This window comes from Pocillopora damicornis, chromosome 10, assembly GCF_964200805.1.
Source record: "Pocillopora damicornis chromosome 10, jaPocDami1.2, whole genome shotgun sequence".
NCBI lineage: Eukaryota > Metazoa > Cnidaria > Anthozoa > Scleractinia > Pocilloporidae > Pocillopora > Pocillopora damicornis.
Window position 1 is genome coordinate 22,273,453 of NC_142679.1, and position 22,580 is coordinate 22,296,032.

At 37.1% G+C, this 22,580-nt stretch overlaps 3 protein-coding genes and 1 long non-coding RNA gene across 7 annotated transcripts; 2 read left to right on the forward strand and 2 right to left on the reverse strand.

The window, feature by feature from the left end:
• Window positions 1–5,317: 5,317 nt before the first annotated feature.
• On the forward strand, window positions 5,318–8,998 carry LOC113671478 (uncharacterized). 4 transcript variants are annotated; one of them, XM_027187686.2, is made up of 5 exons: window positions 5,318–5,628; window positions 6,770–6,862; window positions 7,389–7,424; window positions 8,032–8,178; window positions 8,579–8,998. In XM_027187686.2, the coding sequence occupies exons 2-5, from the start codon at window positions 6,778–6,780 to the stop codon at window positions 8,836–8,838; spliced, it is 528 nt and encodes a 175-aa protein (XP_027043487.2). In that variant the 5' UTR covers window positions 5,318–5,628; window positions 6,770–6,777; the 3' UTR covers window positions 8,839–8,998. The 4 variants fall into 4 exon arrangements, with proteins under 4 accessions (XP_027043487.2, XP_027043490.2, XP_027043486.2 ...); XM_027187685.2 differs by having other exon boundaries at window positions 5,333–6,053; XM_027187689.2 differs by lacking the exon at window positions 7,389–7,424.
• A 345-nt stretch (window positions 8,999–9,343) lies between these two features.
• On the reverse strand, window positions 9,344–12,289 carry LOC113671479 (guanine nucleotide-binding protein subunit gamma-e-like). Its single transcript, XM_089185626.1, has 2 exons — window positions 12,066–12,289; window positions 9,344–11,315 (listed from the first exon to the last, which is right to left on the reverse strand). Exons 1-2 carry the CDS (start codon window positions 12,152–12,154, stop codon window positions 11,210–11,212), a joined length of 195 nt encoding a protein of 64 aa, XP_089041752.1. The 5' UTR covers window positions 12,155–12,289; the 3' UTR covers window positions 9,344–11,209.
• Window positions 12,290–13,276: 987 nt separating this feature from the next.
• LOC149039415 (uncharacterized) lies at window positions 13,277–14,756 on the reverse strand. Its single transcript, XR_016180618.1, has 2 exons — window positions 14,404–14,756; window positions 13,277–14,277 (listed from the first exon to the last, which is right to left on the reverse strand). It is a non-coding gene; the product is annotated as an uncharacterized LOC149039415 (long non-coding RNA).
• Window positions 14,757–15,661: 905 nt separating this feature from the next.
• LOC113671467 (protein disulfide-isomerase 2) lies at window positions 15,662–22,253 on the forward strand. The gene is made up of 8 exons (XM_027187672.2): window positions 15,662–15,872; window positions 15,974–16,171; window positions 17,153–17,421; window positions 17,971–18,075; window positions 18,454–18,783; window positions 19,445–19,565; window positions 20,873–21,051; window positions 21,419–22,253. Exons 1-8 carry the CDS (start codon window positions 15,728–15,730, stop codon window positions 21,632–21,634), a joined length of 1,563 nt encoding a protein of 520 aa, XP_027043473.2. The 5' UTR covers window positions 15,662–15,727; the 3' UTR covers window positions 21,635–22,253.
• Window positions 22,254–22,580: the final 327 nt, after the last annotated feature.

Below are 22,580 nucleotides of genomic sequence, written 5' to 3' on the forward strand. Positions count from 1 at the left end.
TTAATGTGACGCCAATTGACGCGAAATAACTGCGGCTTTTGTTTTCCGTTTAAAAAGAACCGTGTGGATCTAAAAAGTAAAGACCGTTGCTAAAACTGTTTGCGAGTAAACAAATAATTTAAAGCACTAAGGAAGACCGGGAGCGTTATTTGTTCTTATTTGGGTCATAATTGAATGTCTTCATTTGAAAAACTCTTTTTAGTTGGAACTCTTGTTGCTCTCACTTGACTTGTAAATTTCTCACTTTTTAGTCCGGAACCCGAAAAAAGGTAATTTACATTTTACCGGAAGTACAAACTTTCAGAGCAATTAACTGACACAAGCCAAACATTTCTGGAGAATAAAAAAACACAAATGAAACAATTTTTAAAATTTCTAAACAGACAAATACCTTTTCTCTGCAAGCTATTGACGTTAACTTTAGTGCCAACACGTACAACGGAACTTTTTGCCGGCTGATTGCACTCTACAGACATAAAGCTCATGAAATCTAGCCGCTTTTCACCAACCATAAATGATTGACAGTTCTCGCCTTTTTGCGTTTTGCATTTTGGCAAAAGCCTGACTTACCGCCGGCCTGATTATTTCGCTCTTCTTTGGTTGAATTGCGGTCATATCAAAATCTACAAAACGAAGACCGAAGACCGAAAAACGAAGACCGAATAAGGCACGGACAGTTAAAAAACTAACCCAAAGCGTTCCTCAGCACCAACCGATGTGAAATTAACAGGGGTCTTCGTTTTGTAGAAAAGCCCCCCTAAATCTACAAAACGAAGACCGAAAAACGAAGACCCTAATTTTTTTGCCCGAATAAGGCACGGACAGTTAAAAAACTAACCCAAAGCGTTCCTCAGCACCAACCGATGTGAAATTAACAGGGGTCTTCGTTTTGTAGAAAAGCCCCCCTAAATCTACAAAACGAAGACCGAAGACCGAAGACCGAAAAACGAAGACCGAAAAACGAAGACCCTAATTTTTTTGCCCGAATAAGGCACGGACAGTTAAAAAACTAACCCAAAGCGTTCCTCAGCACAAACCGATGTGAAATTAATGTGACGCCAATTGACGCGAAATAACTGCGGCTTTTGTTTTCCGTTTAAAAAGAACCGTGTGGATCTAAAAAGTAAAGACCGTTGCTAAAACTGTTTGCGAGTAAACAAATAATTTAAAGCACTAAGGAAGACCGGGAGCGTTATTTGTTCTTATTTGGGTCATAATTGAATGTCTTCATTTGAAAAACTCTTTTTAGTTGGAACTCTTGTTGCTCTCACTTGACTTGTAAATTTCTCACTTTTTAGTCCGGAACCCGAAAAAAGGTAATTTACATTTTACCGGAAGTACAAACTTTCAGAGCAATTAACTGACACAAGCCAAACATTTCTGGAGAATAAAAAAACACAAATGAAACAATTTTTAAAATTTCTAAACAGACAAATACCTTTTCTCTGCAAGCTATTGACGTTAACTTTAGTGCCAACACGTACAACGGAACTTTTTGCCGGCTGATTGCACTCTACAGACATAAAGCTCATGAAATCTAGCCGCTTTTCACCAACCATAAATGATTGACAGTTCTCGCCTTTTTGCGTTTTGCATTTTGGCAAAAGCCTGACTTACCGCCGGCCTGATTATTTCGCTCTTCTTTGGTTGAATTGCGGTCATATCAAAATCTACAAAACGAAGACCGAAGACCGAAAAACGAAGACCGAATAAGGCACGGACAGTTAAAAAACTAACCCAAAGCGTTCCTCAGCACCAACCGATGTGAAATTAACAGGGGTCTTCGTTTTGTAGAAAAGCCCCCCTAAATCTACAAAACGAAGACCGAAAAACGAAGACCCTAATTTTTTTGCCCGAATAAGGCACGGACAGTTAAAAAACTAACCCAAAGCGTTCCTCAGCACCAACCGATGTGAAATTAACAGGGGTCTTCGTTTTGTAGAAAAGCCCCCCTAAATTTACATGAAAGTTATCATGAAAGGCCGATTGCTTGTAAGCTGACTGATTTTGGTGAAAGTCGGTCACTATTCGTTCAGACGCAGCAACTCTATAGCTCCAAGACCACCACTGTTGATCGAGGGACAGTGGTCTACATGTCACCAGAGCTTCTGGTTGAAGAAAAGCGCTTAACAAAGGCTTCTATCGCAGATCTAATGATGGCAGACGTTTGGGCCCTGGGTATGGTTATCTTTACGCTGCTTAACTAAATTTCGTCAGGAGTAAATCAGGTCAAGTTCGTAAAAGAACGGCTCTTGCGGAGCACGATGTCCAAAAAGCAACGGCGGGAAAGAAGGGTGGAAGGAACAAGTATGGCTATCGACCTGCGAGGGGCAAGGCACAGCCAAGCTCGAGTGCATCTGCGCAAACAGGGCCTTTGTACTCCGAGATACACCACAATGAAAATCCATTTGAGTTGGTGTTTCTCGTGGAAAGTGTGAAGAGGTGCAAATCGTGTCATCTCGATTTTTGTCATAGAAAGAAGGTCATTCCGTTCGATTTAATCTTCTCTCACAAAGAGCGATGGATGTATCCTGTCAATGGAGATTGGTCGAATTGCAGGCCATCTCAACGGGAGACAGTCCGATATTATCATGCCTCGATGAAGTGCCTGCTAACAAGATTTCCATACTTCACTGCCGATTACATTAGCATTCCCAGTGACGTCAAAGAAAGTCTTCGAGACTCCCACAAAAGTTATCTTGCAAACGAGTTTGGGCTAACCTTCGATTAAATTTTCCTTTTTATCTAGGGTAGGTCCCACTGTATATGCATCGGGGTTGAGCACATCCGAGCAAACAAAGATCGATTGATAGTTTGCATGTGCATGTTCACTATATTCATAGTAAACATTCCACGGGTAATCTTGTACTTTTTATACGATTGGAATTATACTTTTTATACGAATGTTTTTCTTATAAATAAAGCAAGAATTATCAGCCATACAAACATTTTTCATACAAGCAAACTACTATCCGGTGCACTTGGTGGGGGGGGGGGGGGGGGAGAGAGGGGGCAGGTTTGATAGACTCCCAAGGTTTTCTTTAAATTTAGTCGCATTAACATAAATTCACATGGAGTAGAAACCTTTATCTTGCTCTGCAGATGATATAACGACTTTTTGACGGCTTTAAGAGCTTTGTAATTCCTGACATTTCGATGCGAAATATCCAGACGCCTCGGACCCTACGACGTGAATCGTGTAATTATGTGTGTATGTGTGGGGGAGAGGGAGTTGCACGCCACCCCCTCAGGGTTTTGTAAATGGCGGGAGAAAGGGCTGGATGCCACCCCTCTCAGGTTTTGCAAATTTTGGAAAGGAGATATACTCTATGCTGTTGATGCATTGCTTGCGGAAATGTTGATGCGTCAACTGTTCCCAAAATTCGACATTTTAAACATAATTGCTTTAGTTTCGAACAATAAATTACAAAATTAATCCTTTTTTAGACGCACATTGATTTTGCACTGATGTTTTTTGCCATTTCTCATTGTGAATGCTACTATCTCTAGTAACTTTCCTAGTATTAAGCAGAGTACTGAATATTTCCTACATGCTGTAAAATTACTAGATAATGGGAAGCTTAAGATCAGCTAGAAATTGTGAAATACCTCGTGTTACAAAAATACTTTAATGCTGTACAACTCCTGCACCCCCTAAGCTGGCCTCCTTTGCGATTTAAAACCGCATCAGTCTAGACAACTGATGCACCCCTTTTTGTCGCGCGCGGTTGAAATGGCAATGTATAATAGATTCTTCCTTCCCAGGGGTCTGGAAAAGCGTTTTAGCAAGGGTCTTCGTTTTGTAGATTTAGGGGGGCTTTTCTACAAAACGAAGACTCCTGTTAATTTCACATCGGTTTGTGCTGAGGAACGCTTTGGGTTAGTTTTTTAACTGTCCGTGCCTTATTCGGGCAAAAAAATTAGGGTCTTCGTTTTTCGGTCTTCGTTTTTCGGTCTTCGGTCTTCGGTCTTCGGTCTTCGGTCTTCGGTCTTCGTTTTGTAGATTTAGGGGGGCTTTTCTACAAAACGAAGACCCCTGTTAATTTCACATCGGTTGGTGCTGAGGAACGCTTTGGGTTAGTTTTTTAACTGTCCGTGCCTTATTCGGGCAAAAAAATTAGGGTCTTCGTTTTTCGGTCTTCGTTTTTCGGTCTTCGTTTTTCGGTCTTCGTTTTGTAGATTTAGGGGGGCTTTTCTACAAAACGAAGACCCCTGTTAATTTCACATCGGTTGGTGCTGAGGAACGCTTTGGGTTAGTTTTTTAACTGTCCGTGCCTTATTCGGTCTTCGTTTTTCGGTCTTCGGTCTTCGTTTTGTAGATTTTGATATGACCGCAATTCAACCAAAGAAGAGCGAAATAATCAGGCCGGCGGTAAGTCAGGCTTTTGCCAAAATGCAAAACGCAAAAAGGCGAGAACTGTCAATCATTTATGGTTGGTGAAAAGAGGCTAGATTTCATGAGCTTTATGTCTGTAGAGTGCAATCAGCCGGCAAAAAGTTCCGTTGTACGTGTTGGCACTAAAGTTAACGTCAATAGCTTGCAGAGAAAAGGTATTTGTCTGTTTAGAAATTTTAAAAATTGTTTCATTTGTGTTTTTTTATTCTCCAGAAATGTTTGGCTTGTGTCAGTTAATTGCTCTGAAAGTTTGTACTTCCGGTAAAATGTAAATTACCTTTTTTCGGGTTCCGGACTAAAAAGTGAGAAATTTACAAGTCAAGTGAGAGCAACAAGAGTTCCAACTAAAAAGAGTTTTTCAAATGAAGACATTCAATTATGACCCAAATAAGAACAAATAACGCTCCCGGTCTTCCTTAGTGCTTTAAATTATTTGTTTACTCGCAAACAGTTTTAGCAACGGTCTTTACTTTTTAGATCCACACGGTTCTTTTTAAACGGAAAACAAAAGCCGCAGTTATTTCGCGTCAATTGGCGTCACATTAATTTCACATCGGTTTGTGCTGAGGAACGCTTTGGGTTAGTTTTTTAACTGTCCGTGCCTTATTCGGGCAAAAAAATTAGGGTCTTCGTTTTTCGGTCTTCGGTCTTCGGTCTTCGGTCTTCGGTCTTCGGTCTTCGGTCTTCGTTTTGTAGATTTAGGGGGGCTTTTCTACAAAACGAAGACCCCTGTTAATTTCACATCGGTTGGTGCTGAGGAACGCTTTGGGTTAGTTTTTTAACTGTCCGTGCCTTATTCGGGCAAAAAAATTAGGGTCTTCGTTTTTCGGTCTTCGTTTTTCGGTCTTCGTTTTTCGGTCTTCGTTTTTCGGTCTTCGGTCTTCGGTCTTCGGTCTTCGGTCTTCGGTCTTCGTTTTGTAGACACCCGGAGTCAAGTATCCCAAAAACCCACCAAATTTCTCGCAACATCACGAGAAAACTGAAGGAGAGTGATTTTTATTCGTCTGAGTATTAATGAGGCGGATTCAGGGGATCAAAGTTTACATATCTTAGTATCTATGAGTTATTTTCTGAGATCGATTATTCCAAATTTCAGCAAAGAATTCAATGAATGTATCAAATAACTAACGCTACGCGGCATCTGACCTGTAGGGTGATCTGAGTAAGGCATTTCCTTCCGGAGTGTCACTTCGTCCAGCTCTCAAATTGCACATGAAATAGTTTTCAGTCAGGTAAAGTATACTTAATATATTGTGCTAGTATTCTTACTATTTTCATTTCCAAATGGAAATAGGTTGAGTTTGAGGCCAGTTAGCGTCAACCTTCATCATTTTCCTTGCGACTAGGTTTATTAATTGTCCTACTAGCTAATTTTTTAAGCTCTCGCTGTCAATTTCAGTGCTCACTGGCTTTCCAATGGTCATCTTTCCGCTAATCGCTAGATGGACCCTTACTTAAATAAGGTGGTAGTGTTCATTATACCCTTATTTTGTTAAGCACTTTTTTTTGTCCTAATCTTGCTAAAGATCAATATTTAAAAGCTTGGCTTGAATTTACGATTATCAGCTGAAGATTTTGTTTTTAAATTGACGCGTTGGTTTGGAGGCTGCGTTGTTCGATACCCATTGGCTGACGGGCTGGAAGATGATTAACTCAGGTGAAAGTCAAACATAAATTAGATAAATATGCACGAGCATAGATTTTGAGAGTGTGACAACTATCAATGAAATCACTTTTGACCCTTGACATAAAATAATTTCTGATGGTCGGTTACTATTTTCTTTTATCACTTAAGTCTGTAAGCCACAAGTTTTCAATAACACTACTGTTATAAATTCATTCTTGCTTACATACCTCTCCAGAAAAAGTTCAGTTGACAAAACATTGGCTTGATGAGAGTTTTGGACGAAAATTATGTTACATTCGTTTACATCATATATTTCTGAGTTATTTCAATTTCCTCACATTTAGCCATAAAGAGAGGGGTTGGGGAACTTTTGCCCTATAATTTAAGTGGTATGCAAATATTCCAGTCATTTGAATTCTAAATTAAATTAAATTCTAATTTTATATTTTCTTAATTTTTTTTGTTTCATCTATCTTTGCCCTTTTTTTGTAACAGCAAATTTTTTAGATCTTACAATATTTTATGTTAATAGTTTATTTTCTTGAGTCAGGATAAAAACGAGTAAATCTGAAACATTTTAATACTTGCATAAATTAAAAAAAAATTGATTAGTTGAATCAAAAGGTACAACCCAAATACAATTCAAAATCTGGTCAGGAAATCAGAACATTTATGAAACTTATTGAATGGCATGTGTCAGATCATAGCATCATTGACACCTTGTGTTTCTGTATGTTTTTTTTTAGGTTCAAAAATGTTCATTCTGTGTAGAATTACTTTGGCTGTAGTGCTATGCCTTCCTATATCTGGATTAATATTGCCTCCAAATATATCTCAAGGTTTGTGCTTTAATCAAATTTGTCTATGAGGATCAAAAAAGCTGACAAAATAACACACAAGCTGGCTACCTTTTTTTAATTTTCTTTTTTTTTTTGCTGTAGAAGTGGTTTTTCCCTCCTCTGTCCCTTTCTCTCTCTCTCTCTGGCTGTATTTTTCATTTTTTTGTTTATCTTTTTCATAGGTTTGTCTTTGACACTAACCCTTACTCCAAGCTCTCCATGTTCATCAATTACTTTTTAGAGGCTTCTGAGACAATCAAAAAAATAAAAATCTCTGTAGATCATTTGCAGCTTTTGCATGCTAATATTGTTTCATTCCATTTGAAAAATTTATCACTTTTTGATTAAATTCCCTCCGGAGTAAGAAGGTAGAAAATTCTAAACTAACATCACCTAAAAATACATATCTTGAAAAAGCTGTTCACCCAAAATTCACACTCGACCATACCAAGGTTACAATTAATTAGTTACTTTAGATCAAGTTCTTATTTTGAGTTTTTTGTGTAATTAACCTCTTTCATGTCAGGAGTTTATTGTGAGACCTGTAGTGCTGTTATGAAAGGTAAATTTTTAGTACAATTTCTTTTTTATTTACTGCTGTGAGCTCTGTATGTTTCTTAAACTTTTTAATCTGTTACTATTAATCAATATTCAATAAATATTGACCAAATTTGGCCATAGGGAAAAATCAGTCAAGTTATTAAGGAATCAGATTTCAGATGTAGAATGCTGCCAAGTAATGTGCACCAGATAATTATGTAAGATGACTGATTTTTTCTCCATTACTAAGAGATGGCTCAATTACATTGATATGCCTCAAGAAGCTAGCTTTTCCATGATTGAAAATTTTTATTGATATTTTAATGTACAGGGATCAATAAACAATACTTTTCACTCTACACTTAATGCAATTTACTAAAACGTGTACAGTTTACAACATCTACCAAATGAAACTGAATTTTTTATATATTATTATATTTCATATGAGTCTGCAACAAATTTAATATTAAAAAATTGAATTGAAAAGTATTACATGTATTTGAGTAATAGGAGGCCTTAATTTTGGATAAAGAAGTAGATGCTAGCCCTCTCCCTTCCTCTATAAATTTTTATTCAGAGGTAACATGAGTAAAAACAAAAATGACAATGTTCTTTACTTTGTGTTCCAGAGCTAGACAAGTTTTTGGCAAAAAAGAGCTCAGATCCCAGAGAGCTGCAGGTCGTAGAAGCAATAGAGGATGTTTGTAGATCAAAACATTTGAAAAAGTATGGATATTCGCCAATAACTCTTGTCCACGCCTGTAAATTTTTCATGGGTAAGTCATTAATGAATTAGAAGTTACAACTTTGAGCTTTAACTGAGCAAAATTTCCAAACAACAGTTGTGAAATTTTGCGTGCAAAAGCTTCAACCCTAACCTTTGATCCAGAGTTCAACACATTGACTGTTAGACTACTGCTTCCCTCCATCCCACTGCAGGCTCAGAATTTCATCAATACTACTATTTAACACTTTCACTATCGGGAGTAATTAATGCATCAATGGCATGCATTAAAGTGATGAGAAGGAAGTATGATATTGAACTAGTTGGGAATTTTTTTAACACAAAATTGTCAGAGAAAAATAATAGAAAATGCATGGAAGACAGTTAAGAGAATTGATATGTAGATTTGAAAGGCTGAAATTTTACAAAGGCAAACTTCATATTTTACACAGAGAAACATGAAGAGGATATAGAACAACTGTACCTAAAAGGGGTTGATAAGGTCAACACAGAAAAAGAAGTTTGTTACAAGTTGAGCAAGATATGTGATGGTGTGGACAGAAGTAAAAAAGCGAAAGATCCCCTTCAGAAACGCTCCAAGCACGACAAAGCGAAGTTGGTGGAACAGATTAAATTACAAGAGCAACAGCGTGCGATGGGAGGCGGCACGAGAGATAAAAAGGTTGTCTACAAAGAGAAAACTGATTTATAGTTAAAACTAATGAAATCACTATACCCAGCAAGTTGAGATATTTCTTTGTAGGCAGGAATTTTTCTTGGTTTTTTGCCGAGTAATGCAGTCGACATTACCTTTTGAAATCACTGTAATGACGTGAAAAATGTTATAAATTACAGCAATGCGGTGCACAAGATTGATGGCTTACGCAGCGTTTTACGGCAACTTGCAACACGTTTGATAAATGTACACGAAAGAACGCGAGTACCTACATGATATACACACATGCAACGTGAAACGCAAACTTGACTGAGCAAGAGCATTTCCTCTTAGCTTTCTCAGCTGATGTTCCATCATGACGACGAAAGTACAAATACATTTTCTAAGTGGTGATGCTCAGCTGAGAAATATCTTGCGTGCACCGCAACCAGTAAGAGACCTTTTCCGGAGTTGTGTCATTGTGTCATAGTTTTCTTGTAAATGCGGGAGCGGGGAGAATTGGCTCTTAGCTGTAAATTTTATGGAAACTTAACAAGCTTCATAAATTCTCCTTTAACTATATTTTTTTTAAAAATTAATTCCTTAAAAGAGAACTATTAACGGCAATTATTTTACGTAGTCAACGATCAGTACCTTCTTTCCCAGTATGGTTAGGCCTGATTATAGGCCGTAAATTATTCCGATACTTTATCCCTTCTGAGTTAATTATGCCTTTACCTTCAGCAGACAATAACTAAATTAAATACTATGCTTTTTGTCATTTTCTGTGAGAATTTCTTCTTTATTCCAGCGCAGTTTGCATTTTAAGGGAAGCGACTTAAACGAGTAAAACCAGTTTAGTTTCACTTTTTTCAAATTTTACGCTCAGTTGAGAAAATTGCCTTTTAAAAGTATTATCCAGAAGATCAAGAGCTATTTTCTTTACATTTTCTCCCTCTTTGGTGCGCAACCATACGAGTTTTCTTGGCCTCAGTTTGCTCGAGAAAACGCAAAAAGTTTATTTAAAATTCCGCCTTATCTGTAAAGATCTAGAAATAATTTACACTTCGCGGAAGTAACTAACCCTGCTCAGAGGTTGTAAGAATGATTTTGATAAACTGACTGATTTGATCGTCGGAAATTAGTGAGATATTCCTAGGTGGAGAAGGTAATGGAGGTAATTTGCCATAACCATTTCATGGTAGATTCAACATGATTACGACTTAACCGAACACGAACCTAAAACGTGTAAGCAAAAAAGTTATGACGATTGGATCCATCTGTTTCTCAGATTTCCTAAAAATTCATGACCTGTAAGAGATTGTGTTCGTTAATGTTTTTATTACACACCAACTTTAAGGAAACAAGCGTATTTTGAGATGAAAATTTTGTTTGACTTGGGAAAAGATTCAAGGTGGCTCAACAATGATATGTTCTTTAACTCCAAGAATGTAAAAATGGCGATTTCCACATGGTGCACGTAAACTTAAAGTCTTGTCCAAACCCAAGACGAGCGTCAGCTGAAAAAACGGGCTGTTTTGTCTACGTTTTAGTCATAACTGACCACTCGTTAGCTAACGGCTCCGATCTTAGCAAAGGCGTAAATTTAAAGGGGATACATGTTGCCTAATTTTCGCTGCTTTGTTACTTAAAGTTATATTTGTATAAATCTACAATCCAGCAATTCTTGATTATTTCTGCCGGAACCGACCTGGACGTCTTAAGGTCCAGACAATAATGCTTCTTACAATTACTTTCTTTTCTTAAATGGCAGTAAAACCACATCTGTCTTTTGTTATTATAATGTAAGAAAAAAATAGCCCTGACTCAGTGAAGTTTATTCGTAAAGTAACTCCCACCTGCTAACTGAAATAGTTGTGAAATTGAAATGCAAACCTGAATAGGTTGGATTTGTGAATTGTTGATCAGGTTGTTTCGGAATAAGAATTACTACAAATACTCTAACTAATATTCATTTCAAGTTATCAGGAGTACTAGATCTTTTTACTTTCAACGTTGAGTAGACATCGACCATGTTTTCTCACATCCGACGGGATGTCCACTGTTTACATGAAGGACAGAAACAATTTCAAATTCATAATTCAATGAAGTTATGTAAAACAAACAACAGCTGAGGGCAGAAAAACAGGCATATGTATCATATATTCGATTATGTCAAGGATGGATACAGGAACATTAATTACTCCTCGTCGAAAATGGTCATCACACAAATAGATCTCTTTCTCAAATCATCAGTAATGTTAAAGTCCATGCAAAAGATGCATGACCAGTGTTACCGAATGTCCACCCTGAGCTTAATTTAAAACTCCTCCATGACAACAATGCAATAGCTGGCTAAAAATTCGTTAATTTGAGACTGAAAAACTTCTATCCTCTCTTCTGGCGATTCACCCGTTTTTTCCGTTTGTTAAAGTATGGTACATTTCTGTTTTTCCGCGAATGGATTTTCCCGTCTTTCTGGTGGATGAATTAGGGGATCTTTTGTGCCATTTTGTGTACAATACTCCTTTAACCTGAAAGGAATAATTAAAAAAGAAGTGTCAATCACTAAAAGGATTGTAAAGTTTACCCGTTCTGAAGAAAAGCGCGTGAAGGATTCATGTTATCGCGATTTGAACGTGTCGATGAGAAGCGCTCGGTGAAAATGAAGGTCTCTTCGAGGGGTTTTCTTCTCAATTAGAGCGATATATTTTTCAGCTGTCCTCCTCAAGGATTTTAGTTAAGAAGAGTTTCAAGGCAAAACGCGATTTTCATAAACACAAAGTAAATTCAACCTGTCTCTTGAAAGGCTTTGTTAACGCAGGTTGTAGCAAGGTTTCACTCCTAGTTCGGCTTGTGGTATCCCTGACTTAAAAGAAGGGCACATGTTCATGTAACCACACGGAGAAATTAAAAAAATAGTCGGAAAATTCAACTGTTTTCTTGGGAATGACACAGACAGTTTTGATTTAATCTCTGAACACTGATTTCGGTGATTCAGCCGTAGTAAAGATTAAGCATTTCGCTATGTTAAAGCCGTCGAAAAAAACCGCCCATAAACCGATTTCTTCTATGAAAACACACTATTTAGCCAAATATATTCGCTGCATGAAACTTTGTGGATATTTAAGTCGCAAAAAATAACTTACTGGCACAATTCTTTAGCGAAAATTTAAAAGGAAAACGATAAACGGCGTACGTAGACCGTCTCCCAAATTAATATTCGCTTCATGATATAAACTTGTGATTTACAAATTTAAATGACAAGATCATGGTTTACTTACTCGTTGCTGCATATAGAAACCGGCAAACGCGAAATTCTCAGCTGGTCTCTCAAGCTTTCCACGGTTTTCAACATCTGTGTTCTGTCCATGGTTCGCCAGAAATTGAATTTTCAAGCTTTCTGAAGCTCGTCTTTCGCTTCAGCTTTCGATCTTCTTACACGGTCGCTCTCTATTATGCCTGATGTTCGTGCAAAGGTTTTAAATTCGGAGCTGTTTCATTGGACAGCACAGACAAAGTCAACGCAAGTGAGCAATTAACATGAAAAATGAACCAATCAGAGAGCGGATCAACGACAAACGAATAGTAATCGATAGCTACAGGTGTAAAGGTTTTCTGCTGCAGTAAATCGTAAGCTGAATGCACCCTCTGATAAATGTCTATAGATATGATTCGATTCGCTTACGACAATTCCTCAAAACTCTATGTGACATTTAATTTTTTTGGACTGAAATTACAGCAATAACCATTTTAAATTATATAGGAAAAAACAATTTCAGGCCTCCTAGTCAATATGTTTATTTATTCAGTGTATCTGCATCTATTATATAAAAATTTTGGAAGCTAGTCTGGCCTTCAAAATGCTTCCGGAATATTTTGTAGCGGTGCCAACGATCTAGATGAGTTTCATCCTTAAATGCTTGAAAACCATATGCATTTCCATACCTTTTTGGCATGCCGTACACGAACAATTTTCAAAATATTTTTCTTTGCAGTTTGGCAGAATCTGCGGCTAACGACATCATTTTTTATAGAATTAATAAAGATGTATACCATGCTCCCAATCTACATAAACAATTTGAAGATGTAAAAAGCGATCTGATTTGCTTCTGCGTTAGTTTATGAATGGCAAATACCGGTTTTTCTTATAGAAGAAGCCTTTAAAATGCTTGTGATTTATACTTCGCAATTTGATTTTTCTTCCGTTGCTGGAAATCCAGTTATTTCTTTCCTTCATCGGTGATATTCCAACGTTATTTTACAATCCATTGACAGCTCCCAAGGTAGCAAAGAATTTTTAATAACAACAATAATGACAAATATATGAAGCAAAGGCAAGAGTGATGAAAAGTTGCAGGAATGTCTTATTTGCTTTCATTTTCAGCTTTGTTTACATATTTCATCTTCGAGACCGCTCAAGAGATTATTGATAATTTAAGGGACAGTTACAACGCTTATCTAACGGAAATAAAACATCACAGCGACAGCGTCATTATTTTCTTATTACTATTTAATTGGATTACATTTTTTATTTCACAATTGTAGTGGAATAATCGGTGGAAACTCTGAGGCATTTCCCTGGAAAATTGTTCAATTTTACTGGAAATGAAAGGGATTTTGAGCGAGGACTTTCTTCTTTCGATTGTTTTCATTTTCCCTTCCATCAACGGATTGTTCTACTCTTTCAAGCAGGTGTATTGCATTGAAGTTTTTTGAAAAAACAAAAGCGTTACATGTAATCTAATCGTAATTAGGTCAAAACATTAGTCGTTTGTGGTTCGATCATTAAAAAACGGAAATTGAAATTCCTTGCATCGTTAAAAACAGATCAGTTTAAGATTAGTATATGTATGTGCAGGTTTATTATTGATCGCTTCATCAGAAGACCTTTTCTCATCCAAAAAAACGTTGTTAGGATAATAAAAAACGAAGGTGAGAGGAAATGAGGAATAACCCAGTTATCATATGTAAATTTTACTCTCGTCCAAAGTTGGAGCAGTGATCATCGGTAGGAACGATGGGCTCCTGACATCGGCTGTGATGTAATTTTTCAGGCCCCAGTTCTATGTTGTCTTTTCTGTTGAAATCTAAGAAATGTGTCTCTCGTTATTTCTGCGCAAGGGCACGGCAAATAAAGAATCCTACAGAGCATGTTCCCCTTTCTCCTTTGTCAAGGGAAAGTGATAATTCATAGGCCTTTATATTTCAACCGAATCCCTTGCTCCAGCTCCTCCTCTTACTTACCACTGTCAACGTGAGAACAAGCGTGTCAAGAGCTAATAACGGCTTTCTGAAACTTTCACTTCATGATCTTGTTTCGTTTAATGTTTGCTATGTTGTTGCTTAAGTCCGGGTTTCCTTTTTTAACCCACTCATATACAGCTGCAGTCGATGACAACAATTAACTCTTGCTGCGGAGTTCTTTCTTATGGATATATTTCCCCTCACTCCCCGATATGAAATCATCTCGCTGAGAATCATGGAGCGAAGTGTCTAAATTTAAGTTGAAACGAAGTTAAACAAGGTTTGCCTTAGAGAATAGAATGTCCTATTGCTAAATTCTGAACTGGAATTTTCTCCAAACAAATTTTTAAAGTATTATTTCGGTCATAAAACTACCTTCTTCCCCAGATTCCTCACGTCATGGGTTATTCTGAAATGAGACCAACGTGATCTTTACTTCCGGTATGCCCAGTCCTTAAGACGAAGAACAACTCAGTACCGCGGTAACCTTCTTCCGCCAAGACATTACAGTGAACCATGGACAGAACTGGAAAACAATATCAGAGACCTAAAAAATCGTGACTCTGGTAATGCTCCCTCCATAAAACCGAAAAATATGCTGATTATTGCTAACTCCGATTCATAAGGGCTTGACCGTGACGATTAAATCTAAATAAGGACAGACGAATCAAGGCTTTCGATAACGATTTGATCTGGAGTAGTGCTTATCGTTTTCTGAACAACTTCAGGCTGTCCTTTAATCAAAAAAAACAAAACCTTTTGTTCTGAGTATCAATATTTTGACTTAATGAACAAGAAAAAAATATGTGGAGGAATAAAATTAAAGGGCTCGTTGCCTTTTTTATGTGAAAACGCGTTTCTCAAGTAGATTTTTGTGAAGTATTTATCACTAACAGAGGACTTAAAAAAAGGAGTTTGGTTCAACGAATAAAAAAAACTTCATGTTTAACGCATAAATCATTTGTCATCTCGGTTTCTCACTAAAACAGCACGAGAGCCTTTTGTTTAATTAATATTTTCCTAACTTTATTCATGATCGGGTGAAAAAGAGCAGGGTAAAACAGCTGTGTTTAAACTTCATTTAAAACGAAAACTGATCGAGTGCATTTCTGATGAGAGGGCCTGTCATGTACTTATGAATTTTTAAGTTTTAGAATTAGTTTCTTATTACATGGAATTCACCGGTTAAACAATTACAGAAACTAAGACCTCTTCGCCCGCGTGAATATACACTTATAATGTGTTAGTTGTTGTGGGGTGGGAAATTCATCATACTATTTTCCCTTGCAATCCGACGTAAGATAAAGAAAATATACAGATATGTGAAATAAGGTTGCTTCCGATTCTGTTACTAGTTGGTGCATCGCTTAGGTTACCATGAATTTCACAAGAATTCTTTTGTTCATTAGCAATTTTGGTCCTGACGATTTTTTTGTCCACAACTTACGTGTGAATTCAGCTGGTATCAACCAAATTAAGTAAATTTCTTCTCCACTTTGCCACAGACGTGTCACTATTCAATTCGATTTAACTTCCGTGACTGCAGTTTGCGGGCTCTATCCTCTCAGCCAATCACAGCAAGACACGACGGGTATGTAAAGTTATTTCCGGTTTGAGGTTCCACGTATTTTCCCTCTTAACTCCAAGTTCTAGAAATTGAACAGTCGTACGATTGGGTGACCACGAGAATCTTTCCACGATGAAGTTTTATCTAACATTTTTCCTCAGTTTTGTGGCTCTTTCATTTGGAGCAGACATCGAAGAAGAAGAAAATGTCTTAGTCTTGACCGAAGCTGTTTTTGATCAAGCTATAAGCGACAATGAGCATATTCTTGTTGAATTTTGTAAGTTAGCGTACATGTTGTGAGCGAGAGTTTGTTATATGGTCACTTTACAAACACGATAAGATCACAAGTTTATCTCATGCGTATTTTTTTCGTTTTAGATGCACCGTGGTGTGGACATTGCAAAGCTCTTGCCCCTGAATATGCCAAAGCAGCGACGAAACTCAAGGAAGAAGGGTCGGCCATCAAGCTTGCTAAAGTTGACGCCACTAAAGAAACTAAACTCGGTGAAAAGTACCAAGTCCAGGGATATCCTACCCTCAAGTTCTTTAGATCGGGAAAACCGGTGGAGTATTCTGGTTAGTTTGAAGTGAAGCCAATGTTTTCAAGTCGTAGTTCGCGAACGAAACGCGCAGACTTGTACTACTACACGTGCAACCATGTTATTAACAGACTTCTAAAATATTTATTGCTAATTTCCATGTTTTTCTTGAAAATGTAAGTATTTTGATTTAAGTCGTTGGCAGCGAAAATTAATTTTCATTGTAATTAGTCATTTTCATAACATTTATCACTTGCTCTTTTTTTTTTCTTTGGGTTTCCGGCCTCTACGAAAATGTTCGTAAATCTTTTGTTGTCTCCGAAAATACTGGAAATACTAAAGGTTCTTGTCTTAGCTGAACAAACACGGTGTTCATTGCAAAAATTTTTCTGTGAAAACGATCTTACTTGTTAGATTCTTTGTTCAACTTACGAGGCCTGTAATATCAAATTAGCGTGAAGTACAGAAACAATGAAAATTGTGTTTATTAGAGGTTGAAAATTCGGCCTAATTTTTTAGCTTTTCGTCTAGAACTGTACAGTAATTATCTACTTTTTCAACTAAACACATTTCAGTAGCGAGAGCAGTTTAAGTCTTACTCGTCTTCTAGAACAGGAAAAATTGTAAAGTAGCAGCTGACATCAAACATAAGTTTCACTTTAGATGAGTAATATGAGATGATAGTTTACATGAAGGGCCATCCTCGCTAAGTGATGATTCATCATTGCCAAATTTTTACACTAGTCCATCTATCCTTCCTTTTTTTTTTTTAAAGATTAATGTAAATTAGATTCATCCTTTGATCTTTTTTTTTGGACCAATGAGAATTAACCAACTCAACACTTCTATCAGTTGAAAAGTCTCTTCAAAATGTGTTCCTGGCTAGAAAGAAAAACTTGCTCACATAAACTTGATTTGGTTATGTTTTGAACTTTTGTCTGTAATATTAAGATCCAAAGTATTGTTTAGGAGAACATTTTGTAGACATAATTCCAATATTTGGATCTCCTTTCAACAGGTGGCCGCACAGAATCTGAAATCATCACTTGGTTGAAAAAGAAAACAGGACCCCCAGCAGTAGAACTAACAACAGCAGATGAAGTCAAGGAATTTAAAGAAAAGAGTGATGTTGTTGTTGTTGGTTTTTATGCTGACAAGGAATCTGATGCTGCTAAGGCTTTTGTTGGGGCTGCCCAGGGTATGGATGACATTCAGTTTGGAATCGTACATGACGCAGATATTGCTAAAGAACACAATGTTGCAGAAAATGTGGTTCTCTTTAAGAAGGTAATGCTTAGCAATGCGTTTTGATCTAAAAAAATATATATATACTTAGACTCCTCTGCTGCCCACCTCCAGCTGTAATATTATAAGTCAAGGGCTTGTTCAGCTGGATTTTTGAGTCTTCATGTGAAATATTGAGAGACCTAAATGAAGTGGTTTTGTTATGATCTGTGGTGATGATAGTGTAGGATAAATGGCCTTCCCATCTGGGAAGAAAAGCTACACATTTGATTGTGTAATACTAAAGAAACCAGGATATTCTTGTTTACCACTGGACATGAATATGCATAGGTATTACTTAGTGTTGAAATTGAAATTTTGAAGGGTGCTTCTCAAGCTAAACATTCAAAGAATTTTAAATACTTTGGAATTCCTTCAAAGGTTTAGTCATGCAGGAATTTGATGGGGCTTTGTTGAGGTCCAAATGCACAATGAGTCCAAGTTTAATTTCAGTCTAATCTGAGAACCAGTCCATGATAATTTCTGTTAAATTGTTATTCAGTTGCTTTGTGGGAATCTTCTCTGAGTCAGTGTTTTTTGTTCTTGTGTTAGTTTGATGAAGGACGTGCTGACTATGATGGAGAACACAAATCTGAAGATATCATCAAGTTTGTCAAAGGAAACCAACTGCCTCTTGTGACAGAATTCAATGATGAGGTAAGATCTTAAACCATGATATGTTTGTGTCTATAAACTCCCCTTGATAAGCCTTCTGTTGCCATCACTTCTGGGTTTTAATACGATAGAGCAGTAAAACATTAAAAAAAGTTAGATCTGGACTCCATAGGGCCTTTTTTGATGAAGAAATGTTCATTTCAGACTTAGGGTACCCATAAGATATGTGAAGTAACTATACATTGAAATATTAAATTGTGGCTGTATTGTCAAAATTGTTCATAAAACTGGGGAGATCTTATACAAACAGAGAAAGTCATTTGAGTTAAACCTTGTGGCTAGTCATTCCCAACTATTACGAGGCACCCTTAGCTGTTATGGCTATGAAAGTAAAACTAACACAATTTTATCTTCTTCTAGAATGCACCAAAGATCTTTGGAGGAGATATTAAGAAGCATGTTCTGCTCTTTGCAAGCAAAGAGGCTGAAGATTTCCAGGCCATCCAAGAAGCATTTTCAGCCGCAGCTAAGGAATTCAAAGGACAAGTTCTCTTTGTGCTTGTTGACACTAATATTGAAGACAACAGCCGTATCTCAGAATTCTTTGGAATTGATACTAAGGAAATCCCAACCGTCCGCCTGATCAACTTGGCAGAAGATGACATGACAAAATACAAGGCCGAAACCACTGAAGTTACCACTGAGAATGTCAAGGCTTTTGTCTCCTCAGTTCTTGATGGATCACTCAAGGTAATAATTTCTTTCTAAGCTGTAAGTGATGTTAATGTTCATAAATCTACTGGCTTGATTAATTATCCTTCAATCTTCCAAGATCTGAAAGTTATGGTTCACTGGATATGAGAATCTGGAGAGATATAAACAATTACATCATGGGTTTGAGATTACTGTCTTGTGATAGTTGCTGAGGGCAAAGCTCAAATTGAATGTTATGCATAGAAATCGAGTCCTAATAATCTAATTGTGTTAGTTCAAATCTATTAGTTGTTGAAAACTTATCAACAAGGCAGGCTCATGTTTCCTTTCTTGTCTTCTTAATTTACAACTGCTCATTATTGAGCTATGCAGGCTACTTATACTCATGGAATTGATAACAAGTGGCTATTGTAGATTGTAACAGTTGTGATAGAATGATTTTAGTTTCTTTATTCCCCTTGCCTTTTGTTTGAAAGTGTAGCGAAATTGTGAGGTCAATTTAAGCTATCTTTCGCAGGGTGAAGCATTGAACACTTTTGTAGGGAAGAAGTAAGGGGAAAGTGTCCTTAGAAATAATGGTTTTTCACCCTCCCACTTTTGGTTGTTGGGATTTGATGTTGATGGTAATGTAACAACTACCACCTCTGTCTTTGTCTGGTGACAGAGTTTTCTTATTCTGTTTGCATTTAATTTTCAGCCTCATTTACTCAGTCAAGAAATCCCAGAGGATTGGGATGCCAAACCTGTCAAGGTCCTGGTTGGAAAGAACTTTGATGAAGTAGTCAAGGACAAAACCAAGGCTGTTCTAGTAGAATTCTGTAAGTGATGTTCTTTTTATGTTATTCCTAGGATTTTGTTAAAAGTGCCCTTGTGTTCAGTTTGCATGTAAGACTACGGTCTCTGTTGGAGGTCATGCCAGCTTGATAAGGTGCCCAAGCAGTGAAAAGGCTGGATTTATGATCTTAACGTACCAAGTTGGGTTCTTAAACCTTTCATGTTAGATCTATTGTCAGTTACCTACTCTGGCTGCAACACATTTCCATATAAACAAGTTGCGAGGATTTGATGTTTGATCAAGATAATAAATTATACCTGATTATTTTGAGCTATATTCATTATTTGTTTGCTGAATCAGGGCGTGAAATTAATTTTTTTTTCTGATAGCAACCTGGCTCCTAAATTCTTCAAAGTGGTAGCCAATTCAAAAAAAGTTGGTCACCATTTTCAAAGACAAACAAAATCTTTCTTTACGCTGTCAGCGTTCTAGATAGACCCTCGAAAATTAAGTTAGGGAAAGATCTTTAACGTGCTACAAAGTGGACACTAGGATGGATGATATACAACGTTCAGGCTCATCTAAATCCAAGATGGCGTCTATTTATCGCTCGAGATGCATGTGCTACGTTTTGGAAACAAACTTAACAAGGAAGTTTGCCACAGATTTATCTTTGCAAATCTTTTCAATTCACTATATCTCTTGGTAAGGTTATGATGAAACGTTCTGGTCACCAATTTGGTGACTAACTTTCAGGATTAGGTCACCAAAGTGAAAAATTTAGGCGCATTGGCGCCTGTATTAGGTGCAATTTCACGCCCTGTGAATGATAAAATGGATATCATAGGGATAAGTAATATGTTAATAATTTCTGGGAATTAAAGGGTTATACTAATCTTGTAAATGGGCAACTTATCTGCCTTGTGTTAGTCAAACCAGGCTCTAAGCCTTGTTTTGTGTCATTGATTTTTTTTAGTTCCACCTGCTATTGTGTTACATTAATCCTGCTAAGAGTCAGTAAAGGCTAATGTATAGATTTAGCCAAGCCTTAAAGCAGAGCTCACATTTTTTTTTTCCCCACATGTCTCAAGGGCACAATGCCTTGCCCTGGCCAGGACCAAAACCCGGGTTGTCCGACTTGGAGACCACTAGACTACTGAAAAAATCTGTGGCATTGGTGTACCCGTGGTACAGTTGACCACGCATGCTAAAAGTAGCACTTTGTATGGTTGTACAGTCGCACATCCAAATTTTTTCAGCTTGATGGGTTACTACTATTTTGTATAATTATGGGGCTACGCTCTGCAAGCTCCGCTATTAACATTATTTGTTTTTTCTGTGCCATAACAGATGCCCCATGGTGTGGTCATTGTAAGAAATTAGCTCCAATCTGGGATGAACTTGGAGAGAAGTTTAAAGACCGTGATGATATTGTCGTTGCCAAGATGGACTCCACAGCCAATGAAGTAGAGAGTGTTAAGATTCAAAGCTTTCCTACTCTTAAATACTTCCCTAAAGATAGTGATGAGGTAGGAAACATTCTGAAAACAAATTTTTATTTACTTGCTATAATTATCAATATAGTTTTGCTTTGTAATGAATTGTCTCTGGGAAGTTTGTTAACTTAAGTGTAACAGCAATGCCTTGTCATCATTCCAAACAAGCAGAGATGCTTATGACCATCTGGAGAATAGTGTTTAAGATTGGGGAGCTGTCTAATTTCCTTTTGAATGTAACGATCATCTTTACAAGTGCCAAAAGATTGAATTTGATCTTTTTCTAATTTATGTTTGGGAAATCTTAGCTGAAATTGATCTGAGCCTTATTTTGTGAGATGCAGTCATTCCCCTTAGAGTCTCCTATGTCATGAAAATGCTTCTTTTTTTTCTGTATCAGATTGTAGATTACAAGGGTGGCAGAACTCTTGATGATTTTGTCAAGTTTCTTGAATCTGATGGTAAAGTAACCCAAGAACCCACAGAAGGTGAAGAACCAGCCCCAGAAGAAGAAGGGGAGGGTGTGGAGGGTGAAGAACCTGAGGGTGAAGGTGACGAGTCTGAAGGTGCTGAGGAAGAAACTGATGGAACAGAGGCAACCAAAGATGAGCTCTAAGTTGTCTTATCTGGTTTTTAAATTTGAGCTGCAGATGATTTCTTAATGTAAGAGAATGTAACGAACTTTTTCCAAAAAACAAAATACAACTGTGGCCAACCATTTTGAAAGTTCAACTCCAAACTATTAGGAGCTGTTTTTTGAGTTCTAGACTATCCTAGTCCGACAAAAGAAATTAATATTGCTCAGTGATTTGCAAGAAAATGTTTTCCTAGTTGAAGACTTTCCTACTGCATCTTTTTGATGAACTCATTGGTTCAGGACTCCATTTAATTAAGCTTTCGTCGCACTAAGATAAGTTAGGAGCATAAAATTTAGGAATAATCATCTCTGTACCACATCACTGTGAAAGACTTTACTTACTTCTCTTTCCTAGCATTATATTCTGTAACCTCTGGTTAGGTAATATGTTTTAAACTCTTGTGTATTTTCAAATAGTTAATAGGTTTTCAAATCTCTTTTTTGGAAGTTTCTTCAACTCACACTCAAAATAAACCTCTCACCACCTGGCTTATAAATTGTTTTATTTTATTTATGGCAATTATCGGTGTGAAGGTTTAATTTAACAGAAAAAAAAGTGAAAAAAAGCTTTCAATTAAAAATTCCTCATTAAATAAAAGAGTATTGTTTGGTTTAGTATTTTGCATCAAGAGGGTTCCTTCTTCATTTATTCAAGGCTTTTTTTTACAGGAGTTTCCCAAACAAGATTAAAGGTTCTACCCTGGCTGCACATCAATTGTTTCATTGTTTTACAACCAACATTTTTCTTACCACCCGGATTTAACAATCCACTATTTTAACAGTCCCCCATCTTCCCCTTCCTCTTAGGGTTCTCTCAGACATTAAGTAACCGTTTTGAAGGATTTCCTTATTGCAATTCGAGCTGCTAGTTGGCGTCACTCGAGGACTTTCTCGAAAGAATCGCTAATCAAACAGAGAAAACGGC